Source organism: Pleurodeles waltl, chromosome 9 (genome assembly GCF_031143425.1).
Source record: "Pleurodeles waltl isolate 20211129_DDA chromosome 9, aPleWal1.hap1.20221129, whole genome shotgun sequence".
Classification (NCBI taxonomy): Eukaryota; Metazoa; Chordata; class Amphibia; order Caudata; family Salamandridae; genus Pleurodeles; species Pleurodeles waltl.
The window spans coordinates 1,146,552,708-1,146,578,696 of record NC_090448.1 but is presented as its reverse complement, the minus strand read 5'-3'; the positions used below and the strand labels follow the sequence as shown (position 1 = coordinate 1,146,578,696).

The following is a 25,989-nucleotide window of genomic DNA, read 5'->3' as shown; positions in this document are numbered from 1 at the left end:
CTTTTACCTTTGCCAGTGTTTGTTGCTGACTGATTGCAGAGCATCGAGCTTGACCTCATTACTCATTGATCATCCCAACCTTTCCTACTTATTTCCACTCCGCCCTCCCTTTGCTAAAATTTAAGTGCTCATTTTGCCACTTATTCTTCCTCCTCCACTTTCATTTATTATATATCAAAAATGTCTATATCCACTCGGTTAGTGTGCATGAAGATTGATCAAAATCAGTGAGGGGTGAGCCTAGAGGAAACTACTGCCCTTTAGGCAGCGAAGTGTATTCTCCTGTCCTAAGCTCAAATCTGCTAGCTAGAAGCCCACTGATCGTCTAAAGCTGTAGGCCCTTAAAAGAGAGGTAGTTTGTGTGTCAGGACCTTAAATGTACCTCAGCAGCTGTTCCATGGTAGAGTGGCATTCTCCAGTATAGTCATTTCATAAGCCATAACAAATCGACCATTACATATATTTGTCAAACAAGACTTGGCTACATGCAGCACATCATCCATCCTCATTGTGTTTTAGCGTCAAAACATAAGCTTCAGACTGAGAAATGGACTATACGTACAGAATACTGGCAATGCAAAATGAAGGGTCAAAAGATTGATTAGGGTGAATAACCTTTATATTGTAAATGTTGTAACTAGGTTTATGATTCAGGGGATTATCTGATGTCAGAAGTCTTCCCCTGAGAACAGTGTACCATACCAGCAATACCTTCTGGCCTATACAGCTCTGGTAACAGCAGTCTTACCTAGCCCTTTCTTTAGGATGGATCTAAAGTGTAATGGTTTTTGGGGGCTTTGGTGTGATTTAAAGAGCTACATGTCATCAAACACCTTGTGTACGTATTTCCTTTGGTGTATCATTAAGCATTCATAGCTTATTGTCAATCAAGTTATTTCTTATGAATGATGGATTTTAATTTTCCAGAAAAGGACATTGTAGCACAAGTTTTCCATACACTGTCGCTTGAAGCCGGTCTGCACTTTCACGGATGTCCACCTGGTGGTTTCCGTAAATCCTTTGGAATACGTGTGTTCAGTTAGACTAGGTGATTTTTGGACCGCTACCCAACCCTATGCAGCCTCTGTGGAGGTCAGGATTTGGAACTGTGTTAATCCTACACTTCAGTTATGAAAGAAAGCACAGTCTGCAGGTGGGAAGATGTGGAAGGCTTGGATAGTCAACATATTTTTGTTGATGATGTAATGTTTATATCTCCAATTAACAATTTCTTTATCTCTGTACTTAAAATAAAATTAGAACTGTGACGTCATAATTAAAAAAAATAACTTATTCTTCTCTCACAGTGACACAGACTCCCATGTTTCAAGTTCTACCTCAGCACGATTTTACCCACATGAGCTAGTAAGTTTTCCTGTGATGTATGTGAAAGTATTCACAGCATAATCAATAAAATAAGAGCGATTGTATCTGAAAGCATGACCAAGAATACTGTGTGATAATACTGTGTCTTTTGAAAAAGATACTCTTTTCATTTTACAACAGTCTTCCTAGCTGAGGTCAGCGCAAGACCAGAGACATTAATCTCTTGGTCTTAAACAGGACAGACGTTTTATGGGAATGTACAATGAAGGTATTGTGTTCAGGTGTACTTGTTGCATGTGAAAGAGAATGACATTTAGGCTATAACAAACTATTTTAATGTACGTTAGGTTAGTCATTTTCATTGACTTAAAGTTTGATTGGTCAGCATGAAAGGGTGTACCAAAATGCTTATGAGCTCATGGTGTCTGGTGCATGCACTTGCCATATAAATTATCATGTTCATCGTATAGACTGTATTTTAAAGTAAGTTGTTATAATCATTTTGTTTTGCGAACGGTGGAAACGCGCAGTAACTGGTGCTTGTCCACACCCTTACTCAATATAAAGACAAGAAGAGTTAGTGAAGAGCTCACATTACAAATGATGGAGAAACCTGTATAGGGTCGATCTTGTATCTTAGAAAGCCAAAATGTAGAGTTCTGTGGGTAACGCGGAGACATGGCCACTAACAACCCTTGAAAGTGAGTAGTTAAACTAAACTACCATCCGTATCGCATGACTTTGCTCACCGTTGGCGTCACTCATGTTAACGCAGTTTGCTGAGTATGACTTGTCAGCACTACTTCAGCATGAAGTAATGCTTTCATCGGAAAGAGGCGTGGAACAGTAGCATAAATAACAAACCCCACAATTGTACATTGCCATATAGGGGCCATGCTTTTAAATAGTTGTACTTTGTTAACACAGATTGTCGCATCCTAAGCATTGCAAATAACCTTTACCCCAGCCGCAGTCATGTGATTTAAATAACACTTCTCGTAAAAATCTAAATATTGCTTTATCACCTAGCTACTTAATCTCAGACTCATTGAATTCAGTCACTGACGCAAATTCACACAGTTAGAAATGTTCTAGTTCAGATGAACTACATATGTATAAAGTTTTATGTTCTATGTTGTAGCTACTAAGGGCCAGATGTATCAACATGCAATTTTGCATTTCCTAAATAGCGACTCCATAGAAACCGCTATTTAGGAAATGCAAAATTATATATATGTGATAACTGATTTCAAAGTAGGAATTGCTATTAGGAAATTGCAATTAGGAAATCCCATTGCATTTGTTCCTGTGGGTCGGTTTTGCATTTCCCAAATAGTGATTTGCTATTGAGAAATTGCTATTTGGGAAATGCAAAACCAAGGATGCCTATGGGCAGTAGGCCCCCCCGATGCACCCCAAAAATAGTGGTGCACATGTGCCGTACACATATACCCTAGGTAAATGTGTGTGCTCTATTGCACTTAAAAAAGCATCTTTCAGTGCTGTTTTTAAATTGCACATGGTTACCAACGACTTGGAGTCGATAGTAATTGCATTTCCTAAATGCCCATTTTGCATTTAGGAAATGCTTTGTACATGTGCTTCGGAAATCGCAAATAGGAAATCCCTAATTGTGATTTCCTATTTGGGAATCGCAAAATGCGATTTCTGCTTGGTAGAAATTGCATTTTGCAATTCTTTAAAGGGCTTTGAACACCTGAAAAGCCCATTTAGCATTTCTTAACTGCCCGAAAAAGCAATTCGGACTGTTAACTAATGCTAAATAGCTTTGTACATCTGGCCCCTAGTTGCTTAATCAAGGTCATCTGAGTTGTCCAAATCACCTTACCGGAACATTCACTGTTTTTCAGAAATTGGGCACTAACACACTCGCACAGTCGCAAAAATTATTATTCTACATGGGCATGTTCAAAGGTATGAACTAAAAATAAAAAAATATATAAATGCTGAAATCAATCATTCCCAAAAGGCCACACATGATAGCTATATACCCGGACCTGTTCACATACTCCCTCCATCGACAAGTAAACAAAAATCCGACTGATCCCCAATATACTGACATGAAAACATGTATAAGCATAGATTACGCTGTCAGACACATGCATCAGACAAGTTCACACAAACATATTTACACACAGATGATTTTATGTAGATCTGCAAACATCCGCTGAACACCTACAACCCAACATTCACAACAAACATAATTTGTAACTTTGACAACCAACATTTTTTTATTTACTTTAAACAGTTGTTAGTTGTATATGTTCCTTTTATTTTTCCACGTGATCATACATACCTAAACTTTCTTCAAATTTATCAGATTGTGTGATGCATTTACACAAACCAAATATTTATTTTTCATAGAGACCTCTCTTCTTGTGGTGAAAGCATATTATGCCAATTTGAACTCTTACATATGTGAGCGTTGCTGATTCACATTTCAGTCAGAAATCTACATGGAGTTTCTCCGAGGGGATGGTGTTGGGTTCCTTCATTGTTACATGTTCGTGGATTTTAGGTTTTCCTATTGAAACCATGTTTTAAGAGGCATTTTGGTTACTCTACAGTTTGTGTAGATGTCATATAATGTTGTTAGTCTGTATGTATTTGTTAGGTTACATTCAAAGAGGGCCACTTGATGCATTCATGCTTAAGGATGTTACTTGCCTTACTTTGGCAGTTACCTTGACTGTAGGCTATTCAGCACTCACTACCCTTGTAGTTAGGTGCATTGATGCATTTTTAGAGCTGTGAAACCCACTTGCAGCATGTAAAAACAGCAAAGTTTATTTCCCTCTGATTTATCCCTTCTCCTTCCAACGTCCACATCCTTCTGCTGAGTTGCACTGTCGTCCTCTGCTTGGAAATCAGATGATTGTCCACTCTGTTGGGCCTTTTCAGAATTAACTGTTACACAGCGATAACATAATCCCCACAGAAACTATACTGATGGTACGCATTTTAGGTTTGGTAGTTCAGCCCCCCCTTACATGTCTCTGTGCTTTAATAATTCGTGGGATTACTGAGATTAAGGAAGAATTATTACAAGTAAGTTGTTTTTCTTTTACTCAAGTGATAATCTGCATTGTAACCTGTTTACATATTTCACAAATGTGCCTCCTTTCTTGTTAACATTATTTTAGCTCTCTTTCCCACAGATCCGATTGAGCCGCCTAAGTACAGATTTGCTGGAACAACATGATATTTACTTAAGCCCTGACCTGCAGGACCACATGCAGCCACAAGTGGAAGCGGCCCACAAAGTAAAACACTATTATCGTTTTTGGCTTCTGCCTCAGCTTTGGATTGGCATCAGCTTTGACCGGTTAACCCTTTTGGCCTTGTTTGATAGGTGAGTTAATTTCTCCAAGCTTACATACAGGCACTGGGGCACCCTGTCACTTACCATGAAACCTGAGATAAAGAATTACTATAGAACAGTGGTTAATGAGTTGTTAATATAAACAATCATGTGTAGGACAATGATTGTCATGACAAATTCCAAGACTTAGTGCTCAAAGATATTATGATGCAGAGTTTTAAAATATTCACTTTGTCTTGTGTGACAGAGTAATTAGTGAACAGAAGCGCTTAGTTCTCAAGTGACTCGCACAATGAGGCAATACAAGGTGTGAAAAAATGAGACATATGACTGAGGAGAAAACATCATGGTTTGTTCTGAATCAAATGGTTTTGCGCGACTTAATTCAAAGTTCATATGTTGACACTGTTTTGACCCAAGAGATTAACGGGGTTCTGACTCTGCTATGGGCAACATATTTGCTCTGCCGTCCCAGCTTCTTGTGAGACTGCTCTTAGGGTCCTTTTGTGACCAAAATGCATGCCTTTAACAGTGTCCCGCATGCTCCAGATTGATCTTACTTGACCCATCTTCATTCTACCTGCCCACTATATGTTCATAACTTTTTTTTAAAAGGTGGCTACCAACACAGAATTAACGAAAACCGAAGGCTAATTTAAGTGTCTTGCTTCTTCATCTGATGTCACTTATTCATCTGATGTCACTTATTCGGGAACCTTGGTGGCTTAATCTATGCTAATTGTAATAGGGACACCTGGCCCTTCCTCTGATTCCCCCTTCTCTGGCCTTTTTCAGTTTTGAGTCTTGATGACCCTCTTAATCTCTTGTTTCAAAACATTGTGAACAACATCCATATTGGATTTTAGATTGTCATGTCAAAGTTGCAACTGTTTCTGATTGCAGTAAAACCCAGGATGTTTTGTCCTTGGCCATATGGTTTCCATGTTTTTTCACACCTTGTATTTCCTCATTGTGTTGTGTGTTTTACTTGAGCCCTAAGCATGTTTGTTCACACATTTCCTGCATTCCTTCCTTCGTTGCAAAAGCCAAATTGAATAAATACATATATTCTCTGGATTAAAATACCTTTATGCAGTGTGTTTGATATATATTGCTATGACATCCATTGTCCTACACATAATTATTTGCCTAGTTTATCAAATCAGGAACCACTATTCCATTATGACTTCAGTGTGCAGCAGTTGGTCTGTGAATAACCCCAGCACTGGTAATGATTGTGTACACCAGCGTAGATGGATCCACCTAAGGAAGGTATTGCATTTCACTAATAGTTAATTGAATAATCATCCTGCAGAAGGCTCTGAGTAGCCATATGACTGACAATGCAAGGGTTGGATGTAGAGACCGCGTACAAGGGCACATGCATATCAAACTACGTCCATACAACTGGCAAGACAAAGTGGCTGTTGTCATTATCTGCTGTCACGTATCAAAAAGATCTACAAAAAGCAGTCTCAGACAATTGATTTAGTGGTGGAACGGTGTATTTTCTGCCTAATAAGTTCAAGTAAAATGTATTATGATTTAGTTTTTTGTAAATTAATCATATTACTGTCTTTCGCTTTCCTTCAGTAGGGCAGCTTGTAAGGTTTACATACTTTGACTGACCTTATAATTGCATTTAGCTATAGTTTCTGTCTACACATGCCAGCAACAGGCCACTTCATGGCGCATCAGTTAGATTAAAAAAAATGCTTATTGTTATAGCATTACAGTATTAGTGAGGCATTCTGTTTTTCTAGTAAATATTACCTACAGGGGGTGGTTAAATGTGAACAGGTTGCTATGAAGTTATAGTTTCAGACAATTTTTCAAATAGACATGACTCTTGCGGCTTGAGCCTGTTAGCAGACCTGTCAGAAGGCCATTGGTTTGCACATCCTGAACTTAAAATAACAGATTTGTAATCCTAGCGCTTCCTTCAAGGACTTTTTCCATTTAGGCCCTTATGGCCAAGACAGGAATATTTTCCTGTTGCAATCTGTGTTCTGGTGTATCGGAGTGCTCTGTTTGGTTTTTCCTTGGATAACTGTTTTGCAGGCCTGAGAGGTCCAATGATTATCAAACATAATCTATCCTGCAGAGTGTACCTAGAGGAGAGGAGGGTTGGTAATTGACGACTTGGAGTGCAGGCTTTACAACTTTAGCCCAAGAATTTGCTTGCTTGTCTTCCCTGCTTTTGACACTCTGAAGTTTATCTACTTCTTGGACATGTTGTTTAGATGATCTTACAGTAGTTTGTTGTGTCATGTGAAGTTTGGAATTTCTTCAAGTGCCGGAGCTTAATGTTGTGTTTTTCAACTGTGATAACTTCTAACGCAAAGCATAGTGCAAAATCGATTAGTACTGCAAAGTGCTCTACCTTACAAATCGGGATTGGTTACTTGAGCTACACAGCAGGAGATCCACGTGTAGAGGAGGTACACCACCAAGCAAGGGATGCTGTTCAAGGAGCACAATGGCCCCCTGACACCACACTTAAGTGTATAGTGGGCATTCCGAAATGTTGTCTTGCCTGAGTGCTTCTCAGACTTAACAACAACAATCAAAAGATGCATGTTGTTGACCTCCGAAAAGGTTTTGAATTTTACCTCATCAGTCATTTGTATTTAGCTTAGTTTAGATGTTGCGATAATTTCAAAGCAAGACACCATCAACAAAGGCAGTTATTGAGCAGACGAAAGAGACATGAAACATTGTAATCCATGTAGTAGGCCTTACTACATATTTAAACTGGGATGAGTTGCAAAGCATTGAATGTGACTCTGTTGGTAAGAAATTCCTGTGGTTGCTTATTTGTTTTGGAGCATCCAAGAATGGAAGTGTTTGAGGGTTACAAACACATTTGTTGCTTTTTAGTGGGTTGGGCTTTATAGCCTCTGCAGCAGTAGATTTTCTTGTTCACAAAGGTTTGAAGAAGAAAGTTGCATTAAGCACAAAGTGTGCCCATCTGTTAGTGTTGGCACTTAAATGTAATCCGTCCTTTTTTGTTTTGCCTATATATCTTGGAGTCTTGCTGTCACTTATCTGTTGCAAGTAAAACCCAGGGATGAAAGGCTGATTCTTTTTTTTTAAATAGGGATGCCTGCTAATACGGGCACAGGAGGACCAATAGGTATATAAACATGCTTGTAGTAGCGCCAGCTGGTCTTGAGGATACCCCTACTTGGGGAGCCTGTGGTTCTAATATTCCCAAGATAGTCTCCCTTTGAATGCCATTTTCCCTACTTCCCAATGTGGGAACAACAATCTAGTTTTAAAACCTAATAGTGTCTTGCTTTAGTTTTCTGGAATGTATTTGACTGCGAGATGACTGTTTTACCTTATTCTCCAATACCTCGCTTGTCCCTGGAAGTAGACCGCACCAGAGGGAGGTTTTTTGCTTCTCTGTTGACTACCTCATGATACATTGATGTATTTTGCTTCACTTGAAAAATAAGCTGAAATGATGTGATTCGGTAAGGATAAGTTGTGCCACATTTCCCAGAAATACTATGCAGAGTCCATAATGCTGTGCCTTACCTATGCAAAGTCTTCTTTTTGAGAAAATATGTTTCATTATAGTTATGTCAATGACTATATGTGGCAAAGGTTTGTTTGGTTTTGTACGTTTCCTATTGACTCTCCGAGGAAAGTGTGAGTCCTCCCACTAGCCACAATTTCACCCTGCTAAGTGTGCATTTGAGAAAGTTGTAAGGTGATTCATTGTGTGTGATGACAACATCTGGGGGTAAAGGCACCTATCCTAATATATGCAAGATACCACAAATTCATTGCATATCTACCTTTTGTCAGGCAACTACACCCTCGATATCTTCTCAGCCCCTATGCAGCATGCCCTGGCAGCCCAACAAGAGCTCTGTGCTCAAACACTCTCTGTAACTTGTACACACATCCTCAATAAACTTGTTGTTCCCCCACAGCATATAATATATCCCCCTGTTTTCTCCAAGCCCGCATCCAACTTTCTCATCTCTCCCTGCCCGCTATGGCTGGAAATGTTGCAGGTCCACTTGTTTTGGTAAAATGTGCATACTGATGTGGCCACTGTTGTATTTCTAAAACCCCCAAAAAATATTTGAAACGGAGTGTCATGATTAGAAGGAAAAGAAACACAAAAAAACCTCCTTGCCAATACAATAGTACTTGATTGGTTATGGAGATTTATGTTCCTGTAGCCGGCACAGTAACCTATTGACATCAGGAAAAGCGGCCAAAGAACCACTATATGAATCTAAAAGGAATCCAGCTGCAAGAAGAAAAATAATGGACTAGGAAGATTATGAATGTGCAATGTATGGGATGAAGATAGAGAACAAAGGTGTTGCTATGCTTCTGCCTCCTGTGATTGCCTCTTTTACAATTCAGATATAAACCACAGGAAAAAACGTATGCTTCATCTCTGATTGGGAACCTCCAGTAGAATTATGCGGACAAAGGGACACACCCCCTGACCACACCCCTTCTTCAGAATCATGGTGTCCACTAAACACGAGAAAAAGAAGGCCCAGTTTCACAGCCATTCAGTCTTTGTCCTCTACTGGATTCCACAGCTCAACCGCTGCCCGTGCGGACTGATGTCTTTAGCTGATTCCTGGACACCTCTCTGGGTTACTGAAATCACAGAACTATCAGCGTGGCCCAGACAAGAGAATAACCCAGCTACATGCTAGGCATGACATAGAGCACTGTCTGACTGCATGGTGCATGCTGAGTCTTTCGCTGACTGTTGACAGCTTCCGTTAAGTCCTAAGAATAGGACAAATTTGACAATCCTAGGCTTAAGAGTTTAAATGCAAATTGTTGTTTTCTGCCTTTGCTCAGCGTAAGTAGCAGCGCCTTGTATATCGCTCCGTTTGGTTACATACATGTTTCTATTTCAAAATAAACTAAAAACATAACTCCTCAGGACCCAGTTTCTCTTTTTGTGTGTATTTGTTTAACAAGCACAGGACTACCTGGTTGGTTGATTTATCAGTCTGTGGAGGATATAAAGTAAAAATGTTTAGATGGTGGTCAATTTCATCGTAAAAGGGGACATATAGCCTTGTGTAGGAATTCTAATGTATTTTTGTGGGCCTTTTCAGAGCCTGTAAGTCACTTTAGGAGATGCCATGCTAGTTATTTTCATAATTACTGTAATTTACAAAGGCATTAGCAATTTAAGTATGATGCAAAATGTTGGGGTTGGAAATTCAGACATCTTATGCAAATCTTTTTTTAAATGTATCTTGTTTAGCAAAAGGTGGGGTTTGAAGTGCTTGAGAAGTCACTAATTTTCGTTAAAATGTTTACAGGTGTAACCTTGCTTGTTCTTTTGAACCTCAGTTCACATGTGGTTTTGTATTTTGGCTGTGGGTTTCCTTTGTTGTGACCCGTACACATTTTTTTGCATTTGTTGGGATGACACTAGGGTTGAAGGAGGCTATGGCTTCTCCCCTTGAAGTTATTTTGTATTAGAATTCAAGCCAGATACATGCTATTGAGTTGTCTGTTATTTGATTTTGTGCAAAAATAGCCCACAACAGTGGTTATTAATCAGTGGGATTATTTGTAACGTGTACCCCCCTCACTGTTTTGGATGAATCAGAATACCAAAGGGGAAATAAAACTGGAGAGCTGCCAAAAGATCCAAAGCAACAAAGGAGCACATTGAAAATATTTTCTGCCATATATTGTGCAACTGTTTACTTTCTGGATTTAGAGAAAACATTGGTTTATTTTCATGAGTCACAGCTGACACTTCCTTATTTATCAGACTTTAGCTACACCACACACACAGATTATATTTTGACTAGTATCTGTTGCATATTGGGGACTTAAAATGTTCTTTTCCACTTAGAATGTTTTAGCTTTATAATAATTAAGTAGCAGTTAATGGTCTGTTGAGTATAATTATGAAGGCTAATCTCTAAAGTGAAGGTTTATGTGGCCCATTACTTGGAGAATTGAAGCTACATTTTTATGTACTTAAATGTATATTCTTGTGCTACACTAACATCAAGTCATGGACATGTTATTACAGTTTTCCATAGCGATCTCTCTCTAACTGGAGTGCGGTCACTGAAGTGTCACGAACAGAGTTTTGCTTTTCTTATCCTGCAGGAATCGCGAAGTCCTTGAAAACGTCTTGGCAGTCATCCTTGCTATGCTGGTTGCCTTCTTGGGCTCTGTACTTCTGATAGAAGGCTTCTTTAAGGACATCTGGGTCTTCCAGTTCTGTCTGGTTATAGCGAGTTGTCAGTACTCGCTCCTTAAGGTATGGGTTGCATTTTTCAGTTACAACTATAATGCTAATAATGAGGGGGGTTAAAATTGATAATTTTTCTTCTTTAAAATATCATACAAATCGGATATAAAGAAATACAAAGCAATTATAAAAGGATTAAAACTAAATAGTAGTAGTTAATGCAGGGAAAATGAAACCTTTATTGCAACAGTATCGTCGTTTTATTTTTTTTATCACAAAGCCAAGAGTGATGGGGAAGCAAGGGATAAACCTGCTAAAATCAGTAATCATTCCAAATCACATTTGCTACCCATTCATACATGTCTTGAGTGTTTCCAAATGTATAGAATTTAAGGCATAGCTCATCTGCTAAGGCCTGACTGCCAGTCACTAATACTTGCCTTCCACTTTTCTGTGTTCATTTTAATGTTAGTGTTATGACTGTAGGATAGGTTTTTTGAACCATTCTATCCACTATCCCCCCTTTTCTTCAAATGTCATAAATGAAGAAAAAAGACTTATCTGAAATCCTCATCAGTTTGAGTTTTTAATCCTCTAAATTGCTCATCAATACAGAGAAAGAAATGTTTTGCGTTCTGCATAACATCTGCTTCAAGACAGTATGTTTTGTAACACAACTACATTTGGATTATTCATTACCACACTTGTGGGTAGCCCGTGAGTCGGCCAAATGTTTCTGTGTGGAGTAAACCCGCGTGAACTTGCCTTCATGACTGAATGTTCCCAGTTGAAAATGACAAGAATGAAAATAGAACTCTGCCTTTATAAATTTAAATGTCCAGTTGACTCCCAAATCATGTGGTTGTCTTTCAGTGGGATTGAATACTATTTTTATTTCAGTTGTAAAGTTGTAATTTAAAGTTTCACCAATAAAATGTAAACCTAAATAATGGACCCTCACAAAGTCTCTAAACTTTTTATTGCCACTGGCCATTCGGGGGCTGTGAACTAATAATAAATGTGCCAGCGGTAAGCAAGTTTTGTGTAAGGATTAATGTGTAGGTATTCTTGTATTTTTATTTTGTAGATAGAAAAATTATAAATATGAATTGTGGGTTACTTCTTTATTAGGTCCAAGCACTGTCATGATAAACTGTTTTTTTGAGAATTGTAAATTAACTATGCATATTATGGTGTTTTTTTCCAGAGCGTTCAACCAGACTCTTCTTCACCCAGACATGTAAGTCTTTCGTTTTGTACGTTAATTTGAAAGATGCCCTCCTTCTTTACAAAATGCTGTAATCTACCATATTTGCCTATCAGGACATTAATTGAGGTCACATTGTCTTATCTGTCAGAGCTAACTTTATAGATATTGTTAGATATGTGACACTCTCTATACGTGCTTATTCGCACTTGAACTCTACATAATTCTGAAACAGTCAACCTGTTACATTTACAGAAATAGATATTACAGTGATCTTAATATTGCTGTAACTCTGCATCTTTTGTAAGTTGCCTCATTACACTAGGTGAAATAATAAAATAATATATAAAAAATAAAATCGGCATTTGATTTTCCCTTGAATCGAATGACTACGTGGTATAAGCCATCTCCTTGACCTGTAATTCATCTCCTTGATAAGGCAGGTTAGTTTGCCTCACCCTGCATGCAATTCATGCAAATCACATGAAAGAAAGTTGGTTCTTCTAACGTGTGTTGCAGTAGTGTTAAAACGTTGTTATATATTTACATTCTGCAGGTTACTCAGAGGAGGTAGTGAGGGAGAACTGTCAGGTTGACTCACTATTGTTTTGGGGTTTGGATGGTAGGGGCATATATAATTAGCCAGATTGCCTGAACCATTTGACGTTTGCAAGCCCTGTGATTCACAAGATCTCAAGGTTTGCAAATGCAACTCATTTTGGTGAGTCGGAAATGCATTTCATACTCCCTAATGGGGTTTAGCGATCTGTAGTTAAGGATGATGGCTGTATGTTGTACACGAAAGCAGACTTTCACCTTCTAAGTGACAGGAGGCCTTGGTCAGCAGGCAGGTACAAGCATATAACATATGGACCTCACGCTAAAGGGAGCCGAGTCCAGGTCTTACTGCCAGCGACCGCTCCAGGGACCCATCATCATGAAGCGTTCCATGACATGTCACCCCTCAAACCACACTGAATCACAATTACAAATGGGCATAAACGGAATTTCTTTTCTAATTACAAATCAAAATGCTATGTACACAATTGTGGTCGCAAACAGTTGACCTTTTGCCTGCACCTTAAAGGAAGTTGTGGAATGGGTGCCCAGCGAATCGTGCCAGGCAACCTTGAAGGGAACAACTTTGAGGGAACCTTTGGCTTCTCTCCTGATATCTTCCAACATTGTACACTATATAATTGTTTAAACAGCACTCGTTCTTTTAAAGAACAGGGGGGTGAGTTTAAAAATAAATCTCTTTGGGACTTAAAAATGGTGCTAGTGGTCTGCTGACTCTTGCAGGCACAATCCTCGCGTTTGTAGCAGTGCTGAAAATAGAAACAAAATTATTTCGGAATCCCCCAAATTCGGGTCAAGGTGTGGCTGCAGAAGAGGGATGGAGTCACGAAAAGCAGAATCTGACAGCCAACTCAGACTTTCATTTTTTTAAAACATGGCAGCAAATACATTAAAAGCAAGAAAAAATGTGACAGTAAATCTGTTCTGGCTTACCTAATTGTTCACAAACACGCTGCGTTTTAAAAATATTTTATGCAGTTAAAGCACTTGTTTCCCCAGCAGTTTTCAGGGGCTAATATTGGTAAAAGAACTCTGGCGGTTATTAGATTTCCTGAAGAGGTCTGTGTCTGGGCACAGTTTTAATTCTTCATAAACTCACATAGAGTATTAATGTGCCTGCTGCACAGCACAACGTAGAAGATGCAGATCACAGATTAGTATTTTATGTAAATTACTTAGTGGGTTTCTGCTTTTGGTACAGTCTTGCTAATATATAGCACAGTGATCTATGAACCGGCATTAAGGAGCTGCATTCAAACTGCAACACATAGGCTTAGGACCTTATAGCTATATTTCCTCAACCCTTCTTTAGTCTAAGGTTGCTAAAAAGTGGTTTCTTTGGGTAGTTATAAAGTATTATTAGTACGACAACCTTCACCACTGAGTTGTATTTTAAATGCTGGCTATATTTCTACACACCGAGCACTTTCAACATTACCAGTATGGATGGTGTAACTCCTACACATTTGTAACCCTCATTGCCTTAAGTAACTTTTCCTGTACATTGATTTACACACTTGTAGGATTCTTTGTCTTTGCATAATATGCATCTATGACATAAAATGTTGTGACACCATATATGGAGATGACTAAATCTATTTAAAAAAAAGAAAAAAAGTGACATTCTTACAGCGCATGCATAGCTCTTAAAAACAGGGTTTGGACAGAGACAAAAATTGCTTCCAAATCATAGTTTATCTTAAGCACTAATGACATGATAACAAGTAAAGTGCTTTTATTCCACTCCATTGCACTAACATATGAACGTCAGGTTCCAGCCAGGATAAGACTCTAGGAAAAGGAGGACAGGTGACCCTTTGTGTGTGAACTTTGTTTTACGCCTCGCTAAAAGTAAAAATACAAAACCTCTCAACTCCTGCAGGTTGCTGTATTAGATGTAAAGCAGACATTGCTGAATGTGTCCTGGTTTTAGGATGTTAACACTGTGACAAATTCTGCATATTTTAGAAGGGCAGACCTGATCCGCTCAGTAATAGCTGCTGGACCCAGTTGGATCCCCCTTATTTCCTGCAGTGGTTTGTTGCCAGTCACATGTATCACAACAAGCGGTCTACCTAATTAAGTCATTAGGCAGGTCGTTCTGCAACCTCCTACAGTTAAAGAGTTTGCATCACAACATATTAGTACATAAATCACAATGCAAAATCAGAAACACGTCGCAACATATTGGTATGCGATTTGTGACAACTTTTGTACATTTTGTACGTCTGGCACTGTATTCTTAGAGCAAGTAAAAGTCTGATCAAGTGATGTAATACCAAGGTTTCTGTGTGTGTGGAGCACGCCTGTCTTTGTATTCTGTAGTCTGAATCCATCCATTCTAACTTGCATATATTGCATCCAGTGTACCTGTGAATAGACTTCTGTTTATCACTAATATCTTCTGACCAACTCAACTTGTACACTTATAACTGATGCCAACTCTATTCCCTTTAGGGGCATAATCGCATTATAGCCTATAGTAGGCCTGTTTATTTCTGCATCTGCTGCGGTCTTATTTGGTTGCTGGATTATGGAAGCAAAAACATGTCTTCCACCAAACTTAAGTTGTACAGCCTGGTTTTCACCAACCCATCACTGCTCTTGTCAGCAAGGGACCTAATAATAGGTAAGATCTTTTGTCACTTATACAGATTTGTTCTTTTTTGCTCTTGAAAGTGAGGTGTGCAGAGTCCACATGTGCAGGTTGTGTCGAACTATTTTCATACACTCCTCACTTCACAGCCAGCAGACTTTACATGCGAGTGCATGTATGCCCCTGCTTATAGTAGCTGAACTACAAGTTCCATATTGCTGCATGATTAATTAACAGGACTGTGTGTGGGGTGGTGCTGCATATTATAAAATGAGGTCATGCAGCTGTGAAATACATGTTTTCCTGAAGAAAAAAAATATCTGTAGTTCTTAGTGCTTGGTCCCTATTTTTTTTCATTCACTGCCATCCATTTTACTCTGTCCTAAAACACGAAGGCATCCTCTCTATAGGTTATACCCATGTAAAACAGATTATCTACAAACTAAAGTGGATCATTTTTTAAATAGATTTTTTAAGAGGACGAAAAGCATATGGCAGATGGCATTAAAGGCGACCAAGGGCTAGGCTAACTAATCTCTAAGCTACCTGCAAGAGGGAGAGTGTGGAAGAATGTTTCAGGAGACCTTGGGTTAGTTTTCCTCCTGAAACAGAAAATATGGTGTTCTCTGAAAACATCTTGGGTGACCTTGCTGCAATATCATCACCTAAAGAAATAAGAATGAACATTTCTTTCTTGATTTGAACCTCTTAAATCTATTTGCTTTGTTCTTCTCTTCCAGTGTTTACGTTGTGTTTCCCAGTTGTTTTCTTCGTTGGTCTTCTGCCGCAGGTGAACACATTTATGATGTACCTCTGTGAACAGCTGGATATCCATATCTTCGGAGGCAATGGTGTGTATGCTACTTAAATTATTAATGCTGCAATGGAGCGTTGACTGTTGTTGACTGTCTCATTTCGATTTGTGAAAATTGTGTTAACACATTTTAGTTAAGATATAGGACAGGATTTTAAGATATAGTTTTTTTCAGATAGGTTCTCATCCTGCCTATTTTAAAGCACCTTTTTCAGGGTAGGGGTTTTAAATGTAGTATGATTTCATATTCGTCAAGTAAGTTGTTTATATTACAGCTGATAAAAATTGCCCTTATTGTAAATAGATATTTAAAACAACTCGACGATGTTCCATAAGGCTTCTTGGGCATGCCTAACTCTGCATCGAGTTGCAGTCACTTCGGAATCAGTATTTACTTTCAGACACCTAGCCCTCTTTCCATGTTTTCTTGGAGGTTCCCTGTCCGCTTGAGGCACCTGAGGACAAGGTGGCCTCCCTGAATCTGGTTGAGAAGGCTTCTTTTCCAGGGCCCATGTAGTAGTCACTGCAGACTTTGTCAATAGATGCACTTATTGAGATGGCCAGTTAACTGCAACTGACTGGTCCCCTATCTGAAAATGGATCTTGACCTTTAGTGGCGAAGGAAAGAAAAATGAAGAAAGAGGTATAAATAGAGGCAGAAGGCACATGCTGCCTGGGGGCAACTATAGAGCACACAAGGCAAAGGAAAGAGAGGGCCACAAGGAGAGTTGATAAGTTGAAACTACCATGAAGAGTAGTTGGAAATGAATGTAGTGTGAAATGAATGTAGTGTAGAAAGCCATGAGCAAATACCAGTGTGCCCGGAAGATCTAGAGAAAGACACAGGTACAGTAGTGATGTCTGTGTGAGATTTGAAATGGGTTGTCAGAAGACAAACCGAATGAGGCCTCAACAATGCCCATCTCACTGGGAAAAGACCATTGCTCTAGACACCCTGAGTAATGCCCAGTGGTTAAAGAGCCAGTCTGACCCTTGGTACGGCCATCAACAACTGATCAAACCTATTGAACAAGTATGTTATAATTGGGGATATGTTGTGGAACTGCTCCTTGCACTGCCCAGTCTGTGGAAACAAACCATAAATGCTGGCCTGTGCAGAGAAGGGTAGAGGGCATTTGTGGACAAGTGGAGATTGCGCTGACAAAAACTTGCAAAAAAACAAAGTACATCACACATTCTCTTACCTCCTTTGTTAATAGGGGTTCCAAGGGATCGATCTAGAAAGAGTTGATCCTCCAAGGTACTTCTGCCTCTGAAGGGTGTCCTTGGACACATTCATCATTAAAGAAAAACGAGTCTCTTTTGAATGTATAATTTGTCAATATAAGTGGTCTTTCTGCATATTGAAAGGTCAAATCTGAAGGCAGAAAAAATACTTCAGAGAAGAAACATAATAGCAGTAAAAGACAGTGTGAAGAACAAGTACATTGATGAGCTATCTCCTCCTAACAGCATCATCCAGGATGAAGAAGAATTTGAGGGCACCTAACATGAGATGGCAGGCTCTCTCAGCCAGGGCAGAGGGCAGTGAGCAAAAACAAAAAATACTCCACAAAGTTGATATTTGGAATTTCATGACCTATGGAAAAGGAAGCACCCATTTAAAACAAACAGGTTAAAGAGTGGAAACTTTGAAAGGTATTTCAGAGACTGTTTGCTAAAGGCATCGGGGGCAACAGGTTAAACTGATCACTATCCCCACTGTCAAATCTCCAGTTCACCCGTTTCATAGCCCATGCTCTGCATGGACCCAATATTTCCTGGGACACCCACAGCTGCCACACATCACGTTTTCTTCCATAATATACCAGTCAATGTTTTTAATCAATTATCAGTTGTTAGGGTAGCCTACTTGCCCACAGTTGGACATTTTCTGTCTTGGCTATATTGCAAAATTTTGTGCTGTACTTAAGTGATGTAATCCCCTAAATGCCCAATAGGGCAGGTACGTCAAGAGGTTTCGGGCACCAGAAAATGTGATCATACCTTCTTATTCCTACTTTCATTTAACTGGTTTCCAACTGAAACTAGGTGCAGTTTCCAGCTGGCCAGCGTCATACATAGAGCAGTGCATAAAGGTACTTTCAACTGTTTTGCATGGAAACTACATACCTCTGTAGCACAAATAACCTTAGTCTTGAAATCACAAAGATAAAAAAACATCATAAACTAGAAAAACATTGTTCTCAGGAAATGCCTCTGGACTGGGGTATTTTATTTCGACAGAGATAAAAACAGTATCTTCCTGCAAGTTATACAAGAAAAAGCTGAAAACCTTTGTTTGAACGCTACCCTTTTCTTTAAAATATATGCTCCCGACAGAAGGTAGAATGTCTTGAGCTGCAAACTACACAGTTTCTTGTCTGTTTATATTGATTCCAGTCTATGTATGTGCCCCGGCTGAAAAAGTAATCTGCCTTGAAAAGCATATGGGACTATTTATCTTAGTCTCTACGTGCTGTTAATGAATCCAGTGCATGGATCTTTTATTTAGCATTAAGGTTCTGATGTTCTCCCCTTTTCAAATGTAAAGGGTTTCAATGCCCTAGCGTCTAGTTCACACTGTAGAAAACTGATTAGCTAACAAAAGGGGTATTGATCACCATAGATATGCCATCTTTTATGTTATGGCAAATTACTTGAAGTCAGAATCATTCCCACAGGGTATAGATGGAGGTTCAAACCTGGCCGCAATCACTCGGGCATCCTGTCTTCAAGTAACCCCTACATTAAGCATATTTTCCTGGTATAATATGTTTGATGTAAATTTTTAAGATGTATTAATCGGAATCTTTGTTTTAAGGCCACTTCTCCTTAACCCCTATTTTTTGCTTGGTGCATAATACAGTTTTGACTGAAAGTGCACTGGGTTCCTGCTAACCAAGTCCCCACTGACAGATCTCTTTCCCTAAAACTGTACCATTGTTCCCCAATTGGCAATACCTTTGCAGCCACCCCCTGTAAGTCCTTAGTAAATGGTACCACCTGATACCTAGGGCATGGGTGCCAAAGAGGGTCTCCCCCACCCCCCCAAGGGCTGCAGCATGTATTGTGCCCCCTCAGGTACCCCTCACCTAGCACATGCAGACTTCCATTGCAGGCCGCGTGTCTTGGTGCAGCTAAAAGTGAAAACACAACATGGCACACAGCCTGTGTGCCATGTCCCCTACCGCTGCGTCCAATATATGTAAGTCATCCCTACAGCAGGCCTTACAGCCCTTAGGCAGGGTGCATTTTATTGCATGCGAGGACATATCTGCATGAGCAAATATGCTTCTGCTATGTCTTTGTCGATTTGTAGGCATAGTAAGTGAACAGGGAAGCCATTCTAAGGACATGTGCTGGACACCGGTCACTGAGTTCTGAAGTTTTATGATGGCTTCACTGAAACTAGTAATGCTTGGTATCAAACATCTTGTATTGATAAACCCTCACTGTTGCTAGTGATGGATGTTTTTAATACATGCAACCAAAGGGCACATTAGATGTGTCTCCTGAAAACCTACCAGTGTGCGGACTAACTAGTTTTAGCCAGCCTGCCAGATCTGGCTTCACTCGAAGGAGTGATGCCCACCCCCCCCCCCCCCCTCCTCTTCCCCCCCCCCCCACCCCAGGGCCCATTTGGCACCTGGACAGGTGGGAAATTTAGTATTCAGAGAGGTGTGTTCACCCCCCAGGTCAGTCCGCCACTAAGGTGTGCTGCCTGATGTGGACATAACATTAGAAATATGCCATGTTGGTGTTAGCAATTTTAGGAACTCTGGGGAAGGGTTGTGCCCACTTACCACAGGAATTGGTCATATTGTTTGTGTAGTGACCCCAGGTGTAAGTAGCCCGTTGGCTACTACCCTACACTCCCCGAAATGCCCCTAAATTCAGTACTCACAGGAGCCCCTGGCAATCAGATTCAGGTAATCAGACTCCTGTCAACCTACGAAGGACACCCAAGAGCTACAAAAGCAAAGACTGAGGAAGAAGCACCAGACTTTCCTCCAGCCCTGCTGGCCTGTCTGCTGTTCCTGCTGATTTATGCCAAAGTCAACTTGTCTTGCAAGCTGTTGTGCCTCCAGAAGTCTGGGAGGAGTGCCTGCCTTCAACAAAGACCCAGCAACCCCACTAGAGCAGTGGAGCTGCTTACCTGCATCTTGCAGGCACTCCAAGAGACCTGAGAGGACTCCAAACCAACACCGGAAAGTACCACTGCACCTGTGCTGCCCAGCCCGAGTTGAAGTGGACTAATGCTGCCAACGTGGTCCCCCAACCCTCCAGAGACAAAGCCCACCTCGGACTCAGCCTCTGCCAGCAGGACCCCTCAACAGCAAGTGCTCCCGGTGGAGAAAACCCAAAGCCTCAGGACACCTCTGCACCAGTCACCCCTTGCCCGTAGAGAAGAGGACCAAAGGCGTCTCTCCGTCCCCATGCATCTCAAGACGTGAACCTACCTGTTGGTACTCCTCGACTGAAATCCCTGTCCAAGGCTGCAGCTTCTTTTCATCCTGACCGATCCCCATTGACTAACATTGGCACCCGATGCTGCACTACACCTCAGCACCCAGATGCCCCAGTGCCACCTGTTGGTGTGGTCCTGACCCCTGCCCAATACTTACCTTAAGTCCAGGAGACTGGCCCAGTAAGGCGCTGTACTACACCTGAATGCAATACTTGTTTTCCCCTCCGTAGGATAACATTGCAGCATCTGAAAAATACACTGATGACTTCTTAAACCCCCCCCCCCCCCCCAGAGCACCTTGGGTTTGTTAGAGCAAACTCCTGACCACTAGTAACCCCTGGACTGTTTGCACGATATCTCATCTTTGGACATATATAAAGAATCAGCTGTGCCTGTTCCCAGTCATCATCTCCCAGTGCTCCCATGTCTTACTTCATTTTTACTTGCGTGGTTGTAGTGTGTTCCATTGCTGCTTGTTGTTAGTCATACCACACTAATGAATTTGACTAGCGGTCTCCACCTTTTATACCGCACCACATTCTTACAAAGACTGGTGAGCTGCAAAGGAATTAGATTGCCGTACTATGAACAAAATCTTCATCACTACACTGTACCTGTTTGGCCCCCTCTTTACAGTTCTTTCACAATCGAAGTCAATGTCTTTAAATATTTAACTGCAGGCTTGCACATAGTAGTAAATGGGTTACAATAGCTTGATGAATATTTTCTTTCTCATTTAGCCACCACAAGCTTGGTTTCAGCACTTTACAGTTTTATACGCAGTGCTGTGACCGTATCACTACTTTTTGGACTGTGCTATGGTGCCCTGAAGGTGAGCAAAAATGTTCTGTTTATATTTCACTGTTTTGCAGGAAAAATATAGCTGTCATACTCAAGGATTTAATAATTTAATCCAATAAAATTGTAGAGGCTTTTAGTTATATCTGACTGTATAGGATACATAGCAATGTTAAGTTAATTCAAATAGAATCTCATTAGCTTAAATGGTACTATTTAATCGTGCTTTCTGAGAAATATTGAATATTCTGGTCAACTTGTTAATCACTGCTTTATTATATAAGTGCCTTTTGATCATAAAGGTGTAAGACCCTCAAAGGTGATTGGCACCTCTTTATCAATATGATAAAAGGCATGTAATAAGTTGTTATGCGAGCTCCAACATACCTAGGATGTCAGACATTAGCTTGCTGTTGAACCATGCGGTTTCCCATCCTCCTTGGAACAGTAGCAGAACACTTTCTCCAGACACGAGTTACTTCACACTGCTTACTTTTATATGTGGGTACGAGAACACAGACTTGTCATTGATCAGACCCATGCAACCTCCATTTCACATTCTGTAAACACCAGCAGCTCAAACAAAGCTGCGGTGAAGGATGGGTGAAAGCGGACAGGTATTAATCGCTGACAACTCAATAGGTTTTTGACTTCTCTGGCACCCCAGCAAATGTTGTAGGTGGTCCCTGTATGTCCTGTGCTGTGGAACAGTGATGTGATACAAAGAAAAATATACCATGGTACCTTCCTTTTAATTAGACAAGATAACAGGGCGACTAAATCGTTCAGCTCCTTGTTTGAGGATCTGAAGGATCTAATCAGTGTGCAGCTACCCGATACCCTGGTTATGGTAGCTGTAGTTCTTGGTGCTATTATGCTTGACAACCTTAGTCAATCTTAACTAGCATACCCACATTTTTTCACCTTTTCTGTTCTTGGTGTACTTTAAATGTTGGAGGTTCACAACTAGCCCAGAACAAATGCAAACTGCATGTGCACTGTTTTGTGATTAGTATATGCTTAATATGAGTACCTCTGTAAGAGTGCTCATGTGACCATTGGTGTCCTGTGCTCATCATGAACCTGAATGTACATTGCTGGAACTAGAATAGTGTAACCTGTATATATGTATACATGTTTTGATATGCATATTTGTTTTTAGGATCCATGGGATGCCCAGCACATTCCAGTTCTTTTTTCTATTTTTTGTGGTGTGTTGGTGGCAGTCTCTTACCATCTCAGCAGGCAGAGCAGCGATCCTTCAGTGCTTTTGTAAGTATCTCCTCTAAATACTGGTTGTGACAAAATCAAATTATTTGATTGTAGCGGCTAGTACTGTTCTTATGTGTTGTTATTTCCAAAGATGTTTGCAAGTTGTCACATATTTTCTGCTGTTCCTTCAGACTATATTAGTCTCCAAATTTAGCTCTTACCTACAACTATTCCTCCTTTTGTTGCCTTCCGTCTCTCAGCACTCAATGCTCAGGAGTCTGTGATGCAGGGAGGTTAGGTTATGTTATGGAAGCAAGTCACCAACCTCCCCTTGCTTTCCTATTACCCTACCATTGCTTGAACAGTTGAGTTTGTTTAATTGTCCGATTTGTTCTTCTGGTTATTCAGATTCTCAGCATTATCCATTTTGGAATTTTCGTTGCTCTAATTGGGCAATATTCAAGAATGGTAGTCATGTGGAACAGAGATTGTAAGTAGAGAGTGAAATGGTATCTAGAAGCAAAGGTGGCCACTTTGGTTATCTAAACTCACTGAATAATTTATGATTATGGAAACTGTAGCTTTAGGGAAATGGTTGCACATGCGTTGCTCTTTACTAGGCTCTGAAAAACAAAATGCCAGTGATGGCTTTCACGAGCGATGTATAGCCTTGAATATTGTCCGGCTAACCTGTCAAATCCTATGGCATTAGTTTGTGACTTAATACCTCCTGGTTCAATGCAGCTGAAAAGTAATATCCTCTATAAGCACTTAAAGCAAGGTCTACCTTATTGTTCAGGCCCTGCCCCATCGGCTTGATCGTTACATCTGGATGACCTTAGAATGTTTGTGGTTAGCACTATAGCACAGCACTGGAGCCAAGGCAGTCCCTAGGCCTGCTACCTGCAGTTTAGGCCATGAGAGCCTGGTCAGGATTCTCATGCAGTGCATTATTTTGCAAAGTAAAGGATGACTCTTCTGTATTTTGTTTTTTATGGGGAAGTAAATTTTCACCTGCGACGTTCACAAAAGGTGGTACTAGCAGGGCCAGTCTTGATGTTAGTCCTACTATCATAATACCTCAGTGTGTGTCCTCATTTTTAGATTTTTTTTCTGGATGATGTGAAAGAAACAGAGGAGCTGCGTGAAAACTTAGAGGGTGGCAAATATTTAACAGAGCTATACAGGGAATTTGGTTGTAGAAGTAGAATCCGCCCTGAAGTGGAAACAGATACTGGCACTGAAAGTTTTACCCTGCGTGCAGTTGTTGAGATACTGATTTCGTTAGCGTTAGTTGACCATAAGAGGCCCAGATCGTAAGTGACTGCCTATGTTTCTGTTCACACTGTATTTTATTCTACTCTTGTACAAAATATTTGGTGATTGAGAGAACTTGTTTGCCCGAAATGTGTCTGTAAATTCCCAACTGATAAGCAAGAGAAATGCAACCTGTTTGCACATTAAGTATAGTTAAAGGGTGTGAACATCTTCAAAACTGAGACCTTAGATTCTGAAACAAGATTGAAGTAATGCTGTGCTTTGTATGCCATGAAAAACAATTCTATATAAAAAATGTCTCTTGAAAAACCTACCATGCTAGAATGGACTCTAACTTTGAGAATAAGTCTCCAACTCAGTTGAGAGGGCATAGGAGGCTCAGGGTGAACAACATATCATCTGTGCCTCTCTAAGAAATAGGTCTATGCTTAAATATAGTTTGCCCTGCATTTGTGCCAAAGGACAGTTTGTGGATAAAATCAGAAACGTCCTATACTTCTGTTAGTCCTGACTAGCAACCAGAAATATCACTCAAAATCTAAAAAGACCTTTTGTACCATCTTAGATGTTGAAATGTACAATGGGCATGGGCCCCAGCTCCATTGTTAGGTTGTTTCCTTCCGTTGTTTGGTTTGGAAGTGCATTCACTGAGCTTGAGGGACCTGGGCATGTCCGTGAATTTCAGGTCCTCATTCTTCAAGAACCCTTCTTTCAAGGTCACACAGAAAGGGTAGTCCTTAGGACAAACACCAAGCTTCTCCCAAGACGGTCTCATCTTTCCACCTCAACCAGACCACAGAACTCCCAGGGTCCATCCTAAATCCAGAGTTGGTGACTGAGAGGGCTCTTCACACACTAAATGTAAAAAGACATGGTATGCTAAAGCCAGTCGATCTTTGCCTATACCTTCCAGACACCACTCCACCTGTAAGAAATGAGTATCTATGCTTTCTTGGGTAACATCCTGATAGCTGACATCTACAAAGCAGATATCTGGTCCACTCCACACACCTTCACCATCCACTACTGTGTGGACATCTTAGCACACCAAAAAGCTAGGTTTGGCTAAGCTGTACTCTATACACTTTTTCAGTCCGCTGCAATGTCCTCTCTTTAGCCACCTCCCATGATAGAGCTGCTTTACAATTTGTGTACATCACGTGCATCTACAGCGACACATACCACAAATGAAGTGTTACCCTGTAAGCATCTATTTGTGGCATTTAGTACTGTAGATTAACATGTGCGCACCTTCATGTTAGTCGTCAGAAGCTCTTGTTACTGTATTTTCTTGCATAGTCATGTCATTCTGTATTTCTATGCTCCATTCCTACTGTATCCCTCTGTGTGGAGAAAAACTCTAACAGTGGAATGGATGCCCATACACATTACCAGCAGTAGGTAGTCACCATACCTTGTGACTCAAGCCCAACACTAGATGGCAGGAGTATGCACAGCATGTGAGTCTACAGCACTACATACCACTAACAGATGCTTACAGTGTAAGAAGCATTCTTTCTAAAGGGAGCCATGTCTCCTTTCCACACGTCAGTGTTTAGGTCTGTTCTCTACAGCCTCATGACTGTCAGCAATATTGTTCCACTGCCTCTACCGCAAAACAGTCTCACATCCTTCCGGCACTCATTAACAGCCTAGTGACGTCCGGCATGGAACCCATAAGCCTCCATTAATCTGATTCACTCTTACATGCAATGTAGGTGCCACACAGGCCACATTCCTAAAATACAGTAAGGATGTTAGCGCTAGGATCTGGGTTACCGCTTAGAAGCGTATATTTACTGAAGTGGGCCAATAGACCTCCATGCAGTGACACAGATAAAAAGGTCCGCTTACCACTGTTGATTCACAAAACGGTATGCTGCTACTGCTGCTCTACAGCCTAAATCCACAAAAGGGACACTAGTCCACTGTCTGAAAAGTGAGAGCCCCTTTGTTTATCCCTGCAGGTCCATGATGTCACTAATGACAAAAAACAAGGCCGATGCCGGTCACACACTTGCTAGATTAGTGTGAGGCTTTGGCCAACATAAAAAACTAGGATAGCAGCCGAGTGCTCAGGGTATGAGAACACAACTGTACACCAGGCACAGAACATTCCTCTCCCTACAGTTAAGCAGGTAATTGGAAAGTTAT

At 40.5% G+C, this 25,989-nt stretch overlaps 1 protein-coding gene across 5 annotated transcripts in view; it reads left to right on the top strand.

The window, feature by feature from the left end:
* PCNX1 (pecanex 1) overlaps positions 1 to 25,989 on the top strand; it is a 436,152-nt gene that overhangs the window by 212,325 nt on the left and 197,838 nt on the right. For 4 of the 5 annotated variants that reach the window (XM_069208962.1, XM_069208959.1, XM_069208961.1 and 1 more), the window contains exons 10-17: positions 1,308 to 1,365; positions 4,491 to 4,699; positions 10,796 to 10,949; positions 12,088 to 12,120; positions 15,124 to 15,295; positions 16,003 to 16,113; positions 21,288 to 21,379; positions 22,508 to 22,617. In XM_069208962.1, coding sequence (XP_069065063.1) covers positions 1,308 to 1,365; positions 4,491 to 4,699; positions 10,796 to 10,949; positions 12,088 to 12,120; positions 15,124 to 15,295; positions 16,003 to 16,113; positions 21,288 to 21,379; positions 22,508 to 22,617 — 939 coding nt within the window. The remainder of the gene's footprint in view (positions 1 to 1,307; positions 1,366 to 4,490; positions 4,700 to 10,795; positions 10,950 to 12,087; positions 12,121 to 15,123; positions 15,296 to 16,002; positions 16,114 to 21,287; positions 21,380 to 22,507; positions 22,618 to 25,989) is intronic. The other variant, XM_069208960.1, reaches the window with a different exon arrangement.